The following is a 10,016-nucleotide window of genomic DNA, read 5'->3' on the forward strand; positions in this document are numbered from 1 at the left end:
ATTTGTCACTTGTTATGCTTATGTATTTTGGGTCAAGGATGAACACTGCAGAAACGGAAAGTTGATAGGACTAATATTTTTGGAGAAATTAGCAATATTAGCTAACAGTGAACAATGGACATTGCACTGCAAAGCACCATGGGAGTTTGGGGTTTTAAATGTTATTGTGGTTTATGTTAAACAATGTTGTTAGTGTTATTTGTAGTTTAATTGATTGTCAGTTTAGGTAAGTGTCATGTTGCTGTTACCATAATTGAAAGCTGTACTGCGTTTGTGTTCCGCCACCGCCTCTGTTTGTGCGTGTGTAAAGCACCTGCTTGCGACAGAATGCAAAATCACAAAAATCTCTTGTGTGCATATGTGTAACACTGATCAAGGACAAACTGGAGAATGGACACTTTTCAAGTTGCGCCGCCATGTTGAAACTGAGACTTCCAGTTGGGGAGCCTCTTGCTCACGTGTTTGGCGTCATTAGAAGCAACAGCTTGTTATGACGCCTCACGGAGCGGCTGACCGATTGCATGTTTTGACGCTTCACCGAGCGGCTGACCGATCGCATGTTTTGACGCTTCACCGAGCGGCTGACCGATCGAAACTGGACGCTGGTTAAACGATGTCTCCGAAAGTCAGCGTAAATCCAGATTTTGTTTTGGCTTCGGTGTCCTTCGTTAGTTTCCTCTCATCTGAGTCTGACAGTTTGGGTTTTCTTCCAGGCAAAGTGGTAGTACATCCGACTAACGTGTTTGTGTGAAATTGTTTGAATTGATGATCTTGTAATTTGCAGCTGTTTAGAAATGGCTCCAAGAGACATTCCCAAGTTGTGTAAATCTACAGTTGTCTTTAGATCTTCACTGATTTTCTTGGACATTCCCATTGTGTTGGTCAGTCCAGTGCGTGTTGTCAAACAAAATGAGATGTTAATCGGCCTTGTCATGTTAAGACATTGTAGAGCTTTCAGCACCACTTATTACATTATTTTGTGAATGTATGTGTATATTTGAATCTGTACATATAATCTGACCCTCTGTGGATTAGAGGAGATCCAAAATAAATTCAAAATTGTGCACCCGATTCCTATTTTTTAAAGTAATTAATGATGTACAATCATTCCACCCTGGCAAAAACAACAGGTCAAAGAAATGAATAACAGTCCAAAATTACCATGACATTCATGCCCATGGTGAGTGCACGTAACCTAACAACCATGTTTGTTTGACCAGGAACTGCGAGCACCTGCTCATTTTGTATCGGTCCCCATCACCGGTAACTCCACAGTCTGTTTAAAATACTTATGTTTTTGCTCATACAGCAAAATAAAAACAGTTACAACATTACAAAAACAGTTATTCTGGTAAAATATACCAGAATAACTCAATTGATTGGTAGGCCATGGGACATGTAATGAATATACAACCCCTGGCAAAAGTGGAATCTAATTATGAAACATCCATGGGACAAGCAAATTACTTAATACTCAATTTTTTATAATATCAGGGTTACAAAAATAAAAAATAGTAAAGAATAACAAACTCAACACTTGGATGTAAAAATTACTTTATTTCATTCGTTACTGTAATAGATTTCTTTATAACAAGTTTTCTCTATATCATGCCATATAATTGTAAAGTGTTAACCAACTGCGCAGTATTATATTTTACTGAGTGACAACAAATATTGTACAGATAATAAGTACATGTACAGATACTTGACAGTTGACACTTGTATGATGAAAATTGAGATAAGTTAACTTAAAAATTTGATGTCAAGCATGTTTTCTGTCCATTTGTTCTCAATATTCTGGATGACCACAGGTATTTTAACCTTTGTGACAGAAAAGATTTCCATTTGGACCAAATGTTTTGACACTCTACAGATTTAATGCAGACATTTTTGTCATAAATTTTATATAAAATGATTCAACAACAACAACATATTATTGTAATCCAACAAGCCCATTACAGTCAGCCAGTTTCCTGAACAGGGCTGTGCACTTGGGCTTTAAACGGATTTCATGATTATGGAGAACATGAAATGCTAAAAAAAAGAATGTTTTTTTATAGATTTGGTTCTCAGAGCGATAGTATGGCAGTCGTGATTGGTCTACTACACCATTATGTCTAATACAATATCCCTGGTTGGGCGATAGGCTTCACCGCAGAGGTGAAAGTGAAAATAATTGACAAAATTATTTGTTTTCATGCTTTTGTGCACAGCTTTTTGATGTGGGGATAAACATTTTGTGAACAATAATATTTTTTGAATTTCCGTTCAAGAATAAAGTTGCCCCCGTGTGTTGCACGAAACAGAGCTTAATGGCCCAGTCACACGGCACACGACGATTCCTGAATGAAGGGTCACAATTCGTTGAGAAAAGGTGGACGAAAGAGCTTTATCACTGAACAGCCTGCGAAGCAAGAGCGCAATGGGGCGAAAGAGGAAATTAACAAAACCAAAGCTAACGATCTCGACGCTTTAAATGAGACGCGCCTGGAGCCACAGCTGGAGCAGTGTGTGTCTGCATCTCTGAGTTCCAGGACTCGGTGCTGGGACGGAGCTCATAGCACCTGAGTCCTGGAGAAATTGCAAACAGAAGCTGTGGAGATCTGCGTGCACGTCGTTGGTCCACCTCCTTGGGTTCCCCGTCCAGAACAAAAGTTCATCTCCTTCATCATCAGAATCCTCACTGTCTGACGTCACGCTGCGCGCTCTGGCTTACTCCAATTTTAAAAAAAAAACCCTCTGGTCTTTCTTCTTTCTTTCTCTTTTTTAGCGCCAAATCACAACAAACAGTTGCCCCAAGGCGCTTTATATTGTAAGGCAAAGCCATACGATAATTACGGAAAAACCCCAACGGTCACAACGACCCCCTGTGAGCAAGCACTTGGCGACAGTGGGAAGGAAAAACTCCCTTTTAACAGGAAGAAACCTCCAGCAGAACCAGGCTCAGGGAGGGGTAGTGCCTCTGGTGCGCCGTGGTCTCTGCTGTATCACTGTATTACGTTACTAAGCCATATATATTGATTTATAACAGGAAACTGTCAAAAGGGGGAATAAATATAAGTGTAAAGATGATTGAATATATCAGAGCAGTAAATTGATCAGTGTGTATGAACGCACATTCACTCCCCATGTGTGGTTATTTCTACCAGCTGCAGCTGATCCACAACGGGAATTCTGCCTTCCAGAACAGCTCTTTATATAATAATTTTAATTATCTACCTGTTGCCACATGTACAACCCCTGGCAAAAATTATGGAATCACCAGCCTCGGAGGATGTTCATTCAGTTGTTTAATTTTGTAGAAAAAAGCAGATGACAGACATGACACAAAACTAAAGTCATTTCAAATGGCAACTTTCTGGCTTTAAGAAATCAGGAAAAATAATTGTGGCAGTCAGTAACGGTTACTTTTTTAGACCAAGCAGAGGGAAAAAAATATGGACTCACTCAATTCTGAGGAATAAATTATGGAATCACCCTGTAAATTTTCATCCACAAAACTAACACCTGCATCAAATCAGATCTGCTCATTAGTCTGCATCTAAAAAGGAGTGATCACACCTTGGAGAGCTGTTGCACCAAGTGGACTGACATGAATCATGGCAACATGAGAGATGTCAGTTGAAACAAAGGAGAGGATTTTCAAACTCTTAAGAGGGTAAATCATCACGCAATGTTGCAAAAGATGTTGGTTGTTCACAGTCAGCTGTGTCTAAACTCTGGACCAAATACAAACATGGGAAGGTTGTTAAAGGCAAACATACTGGTAGACCAAGGAAGACATCAAAGCGTCAAGACAGAAAACTTAAAGCAATATGTCTCAAAAATCGAAAATGCACAACAAAACAAATGAGGAAGGAATGGGAGGAAACTGGAGTCAACGTCTGTGACTGAACTGTAAGAAACCGCCTAAAGGCAATGGGATTTACATACAGAAAAGCTAAACGAAAGCCATCATTAACAACTAAACAGAAAAAAACAAGGTTACAACGGGCTAAGGAAAAGCAGTCGTGGACTGTGGATGACTGGATGAAAGTCATATTCAGTGATGAATCTCGAATCTGCATTGGGCAAGGTGATGATGCTGGAACTTTTGTTTGGTGCCGTTCCAATGAGATTTATAAAGATGACTGCCTGAAGAGAACATGTAAATTTCCACAGTCATTGATGATATGGGGCTGCATGTCAGGTAAAGACACTGGGGAGATGGCTGTCATTACATCATCAATAAATGCACAAGTTTACGTTGATATTTTGGACAATTGAAAGGATGTTTGGGGATGATATAATTTTTCAAGATGATAATGCATCTTGCCATAGAGCAAAAACTGCGAAAACATTCCTTGCAAAAAGACACATAGGGTCAATGTCAACGAGCAGATCTGATTTGATGCAGGTGTTAGTTTGGGGGATGAAAATTTACAGGGTGATTCCATAATTTTTTTTCCTCTGAATTGAGTGATTCCATATTTTTTTTTCCTCTGCTTGGTCTAAAAAAGTAACCGTTACTGACTGCCACAATCTTTTTTTCTTGATTTCTTATAGTGTTTCTTAAAGCCAGAAAGTTGCCATTTGAAATTACTTTAGTTTTGTGTCATGTCTGTGATCTGCTTTTTTTTTTCTACAAAATTAAACAACTGAGTGAACATCCTCCGAGGCCGGTGATTCCATAATTTTTGCCAGGGGTTGTACATAAGGGCTGAATTGTCATTCCTACACTCATATTGTTATATTTAATAAAAAATAATAAGCACACGCAGGAGCTGCTGCTGCCAGTAATGCTGCATTCAAGTACTGTCGGAAATTACACAACTTTTGTTGTTTCAAATTCAGCAGTGGGTTGTGGCAAAATAATTAATTGTATCCACACAAAAGATTAATTCTGTCTGAGCCCAGTGAAGCTGACCCCCCACCCAGATAAAAAAAATCCAAGCAAACAGTTTGCCCTGTAATTTCTGATGGTACATGAACACAGCAGCAGCCTCAGCGCTTGCAACCCGGCTTCTGCACTGTGTGAAAACATTCAGCCGGTCAAATGAAGTCAAACTAAACAATAACGTTACAAAAACTAAACAAACAATTAAAAAACATCAAGAACCACAGCAAAACAAAAAGACAAATTGAGGTTTTCGTTGCCCTTCGTTCAAATTTTTCAACAGTTTAAAAATCATGACAAAGCACCAGCTGCAGGAATGAAGCTGCATGAAGGTTAAACGATGCCAACAAAAGTCCAGATTTGTTTCGTCAGGGCTTCGTTGCCCTTCGTTAAGTGCCGTGTGACTGGGCCATTAGAGGGCTGTTTACCGTGGCCTATGATGATAATATAATAAGGCTGTTTTTATTTGTATTTATAGACGCATTGGATGGAAACTGAAAGCAAGAGTTGGATCACATTCAACTTTTTTTTTCCCCCTCTTTCTCTTCCCAAGGGACCAAGGAGGGGAGCAAACTATAGACACAACATGCGTTTCCAGCACAGGAATAATGTTGGCCACAGCCACACTGGACCAATGGCACGAGGCAACAACCGCAACAGTGCTACAGGTAACGTCACTCCCTCATTTGATACCAGCGTGCAGAGAACGTGATCTCTTTCAGGTCACAATTTGGTTAATGTTTACTTACCAGTTTTTGGAGGGATTGGTAACTTACTGATAAAAGCTATTGAGATCACAGGAATTTATTGGATTGATCAGGCATGTCATTTGGTCTACTCCAAATGTTGACTTGTCAGTTTTGACCGTTTTGGAGGGGTATAAATCCAGCTGCTCTGCTATAAAACCTCTGTCATTCCAGTGCGTAAACCCAGCATAACCCTGGTGTAGGAAGCTTTCTGAATAGCGGTGGTGTCTACAAGTGCCTGGGTGTGAACTACGTGTTAATGTTGGAAATTACTGCAGCAAAAGGCGTTTTATAATTTGTCTTGTATTTTGGGATCCATTTATTAACATCAGAGCTTTTAACCAGAATTTTTTCCCAACTGGTTTGTTTTGAACAAACATTTTAGTGTTTCCAGTTTTGGGTTCCACCCCAAAATTGACATTCCTGAACCAGTTATTTAAAAAAAAAAAATAATAATAATTCCGGAACTGGGTAATAATGTTCCACTTCAGCTATGGGACATTGAAAACACTGTATATGCCAGACCTGTATGTGGCGCTGTAATGCTTCCACGAAAAATGGAGAAGACAATACAGCAGGCTGTAGGCAGCAGAAGCTAGAACTTCCCAAAATAAAGCCTTTTTAAGAGAAAGCGGGTCTGCACTGATCACCTGAAATACATCCATCCATCCATCCATTCATTTTCTTCCGCTTTATCCGGAGTTGGGTCGCGGGGGCAGCAGCTCAAGCAAAGCCGCCCAGACCTCCCGATCCACACACACTCCTCCGGGGGAACCCCAAGGCGTTCCCAAGCCAGCCGAGAGATGTAGTCCCTGTAGCGTGTCCTGGGTCTTCCCCGGGGCCTCCTCCCAATGGGACGTGCCCGGAACACCTCTCCAGCGAGGCGTCCAGGGGGCATCCGGAAAAGATGCCCGAGCCACCTCAACTGACTCCTTTCGACATGGCACCATGTTGCTCTCAGCCTCACAGATCAAAATAACCGACCGAGCACTAACCAGCAGCTAAAGCTACAGTCCTCACATGACCATTCATACAGTTCAGGCTGTTTAAAATGTTAAAACCATTCACGCACTGAGCAAATGTCCAGTCTTATTCTGACCTGTTATGATGTTTCAGTCGGTTTCTTCATCACAGCCTGACGATAAGACATCCTTGTCTTGGAAGACAACATCTGGAAAATACTTTAATTCCTTATTGTGGAAATTACTGAAGAAACGCAGCATTTTTAGACGTGTGTCATCACAGCTTTCCATTCAGGCATCTGTTGTCTCAGAAATAAATCCAATTAATGATCCACCAAGACAAAAAAGGCACAAGAATGCAAATAAACTCAGTGCTTTTAAAGAAGTCCCTCGATGTTTGTCTGCTCTGGGAAACACGGGACACAGCGCTTTGTCCCTCCAGACAACAAAAATAACTTAAGTGAACGACAGGGCATAAACCTTTTTTTTTTTTTCATTCTTGAAAAGGTTTGTTTATAATTATGAACTGAAACCTTTTCAAAAATGAAAAAATAACCGTATTAACAAGTTAGCATTATTTTAAAACAATGATTCTGTTCTTGAAGTTTATGATTTCGTGTTTTTTGTTTGTTTTTTTCCCTTTGAACCAGTTCAAAGCCTTTATTAAGATTACTGTGAAAATTGGCCATATTCCAAGTTTATATTTTACTGAACTTTTGTTTATGAAAATGCACCAAATGTTAACATTTCAAGTTAAAAATGTAAAAAGTTTGTCATTAGGAGGGTTCCACTACCCCCCCTCAGAAATCTTGGTCACTTTGCTACCTCGCTTCTAAGAAATCACTTAGCTTGAAATTTTTCAGTGACATGTCATGCATATCGTCATAGTCATTCATTACGGTTTCATCGTGGCCCTGTAGGCTTGAAACAGAAATGTCACAAATATTTAATAGGGAGAGACCACGCGGCTGACGGCTCGCTTCCTGCGTGGAGAGACCGTACATCAGCATGGCACATTTAGTCAGATTTATTTTTGACCTGAGCTCTTTGTCTCTGTTGTGTAAGTCTGTGACAAACTGTGCTGGTCTCAGACGTCAGTCTGTTCCATCCTGTCTAGGGTTTTTCCCATCCTGTCTAGGGTTTTTCCCTTTGACCCAATGACACGTTTCTGTTTTTAGGAGGGTTTCCTCCTCCGCTGCAGCTCAGACACCCTGCACTCCAGTCTCCTCATCCCCACTCACACTGGTCACATCCTCTGTTGTCTTTATTCTCTCAACCATAGATGCACCGTTACCTTTGGACAGTGTCTGTAGTTCATTATCTGTAGATACAAAGATTTCTGCAGATGAAACTGTCCAATAAGTTGACACTTTCAGACTGAATGCAGCGTGCATACTTCTCCTTTTAAGACCGGGTGCAACATTTGCAAGTTACCATTTTACATACACATGATCGAAGAACTGAAGCACACGTGGGAAAGAGGAAATGTGGTTTCTTTGGGTTTTTCATGCTGTTAGTGTGCACTTCAGACTGACTGACTGGACTTGAGTGAGGGGAGCAATTTGAAGCAGCGATTCACAATGCGTTTCATTCTTCATGTGTCTTGAAAATAATTTCAATGTTTAGAACTCCCAAGAAAGATTCAATTTTTTGGTTTGGTTTTTATAGTGCAGATAAAGCCTGCATTTGCTATTTATAAAAAGAAAGAAAAAGCATAGACCAGCCTAAAATTCAGTTGTAGTTTGTTAGCTTTGTTAATCGGGCTCAAAATCATGGCGATGACTAAAGTTCAAGTTAATGATTAAATCTTGTTTTGTGCAGTATAGAGCTGACAGGGTTGCTACAGTGCTGTTTGTGGCTGGGTTTTAAGTTCTCACAGGTTTCTGTAGAACCAGTAGCTTCCATTTTATTCAGTCATTAATCCATCTTCTCACATGTAAAATTCTCTTACATTTCCACATCTCCAGCCTTGTGAATCCTAATATCTTAAAGGTGCTCAAATAATATTTGTGCAACTAAATTCCACTGGTCTACAGTTTTTTGTTTTTTTTATGTACATTTGAACAAAATGATTTCTCTCTAGTTTGAAGTAATACTTTGTGCTGTATTGGACAAATAGAATTCACATAGAGATCTTTCTCGCTCTCTCTGTCTCTCTCTCAGGTATCAACTGGTGATTTGACATTGGAAAGGTAATCAATCAAAGGAGATAAGTCTGCTGATTTGTTGATCACAACCAGTTAGCAAAAACCATATCTTGAGTCATCTGTATAAAAAGTAAACTGTGATGTTTCTGTTCTTATCTGTTTTAGGGAATTGTCATAAAATTGAGTTGGACATGAAACCTTTGTTTGTTTTCTTGTACCATAGTACTCTCAAATTCCTAATTTCTCACATTCTCTCTTCATAGCTATCTTTAAAAAAAATCTTCTTTGGAGGGTCTTCCCCCCATCCCCCCAGGACATCGTTTGTTGAAAGTAGATTTTATTCGATGTTAATACTTAACCAGCTCACAGCGGGTGATTAAAAACCCTCTGCTGTAACAAGCTCTGTTTCCTGTCTGATAGTGAGACTGTAAACTACTGTTTAATGTTCGCCCATTAGTTTTTCTCGTGCAGTTTCATGAACGCACCTGCTAATCAGTGACCGTTTGCTAATGACATGTTAAACCCTTAGTGGAAACCATCAATGTTATGATTCCTGCTTGTTTTCTTCATGTTTAAACATTTTATTTTGTATAGTTCTTGGTGTTATAATCGGCCTGTTAGTGGTACATGATTCGACATGACACAGTGGTCTCTGAATAAAGCGTGTCTGTGTAATTTTGATTGTGTTATTACTGAGTACAGTCACAGCCACATAAAATAAAAAATGTCCACAAACCCAACATCTGGCAGCAAACGGTTCAGTTCTCAATTTCCTCAGTGACAAATGGTACAAACGGATGCTGATGTTTAGACATTTGTACAAACTGTTCCATCTGACACCTGAAATTAGTTCACTGGCGTCGCTTTGCTGCCACGTGATTGACTGATGAGAGTTTCTGGTTCAGAGTCATGTTGTGAAGTCTGTTGAACACCATACCACTGTGACTTGATTACATCAGTGGAGAGAAAAAAAAAAAAACTTTGAAAATATGTCAGTACGTGAAAATGCAAAACAGAAAGTTCCAACACTTTTCAACAGATGTCTGAAATCGGCCTGTTGACATCAACAGCCACAACGTTGACACACAAGTGCCTAATTGTTTTTTTGCAGGGTGTAAAGCTAACCTGCTGCTGGTACTCTGCATCTGACCAGCAAGCAGGGTGATCTGTTCCTATGTTTTTTAAAACATTAAGCTTTTTCTGTGTAGAATGCCCTACATAACATCTTAGTGATAAGAAATCCTACAGTTTTGTAAAACTTGTAAATTTAATGTTTTTCAATCTG

General features: G+C 39.7%; 1 protein-coding gene across 5 annotated transcripts in view; it reads left to right on the forward strand.

The window, feature by feature from the left end:
* The window catches only part of zgc:112982 (uncharacterized protein LOC503771 homolog), a 36,331-nt gene extending 26,919 nt beyond the window's left edge, over positions 1 to 9,412 (forward strand). For all 5 annotated transcript variants that reach the window (XM_034167938.1, XM_034167958.1, XM_034167966.1 and 2 more), the window contains 2 exons: positions 5,430 to 5,544; positions 8,748 to 9,412. In XM_034167938.1, coding sequence (XP_034023829.1) covers positions 5,430 to 5,544; positions 8,748 to 8,761 — 129 coding nt within the window. In that variant the 3' untranslated portion in view covers positions 8,762 to 9,412. The remainder of the gene's footprint in view (positions 1 to 5,429; positions 5,545 to 8,747) is intronic.
* The last annotated feature ends 604 nt before the right edge of the window (positions 9,413 to 10,016 follow it).

The sequence above is a fragment of the Thalassophryne amazonica genome, chromosome 1, assembly GCF_902500255.1.
Source record: "Thalassophryne amazonica chromosome 1, fThaAma1.1, whole genome shotgun sequence".
Lineage (NCBI taxonomy): Eukaryota > Metazoa > Chordata > Actinopteri > Batrachoidiformes > Batrachoididae > Thalassophryne > Thalassophryne amazonica.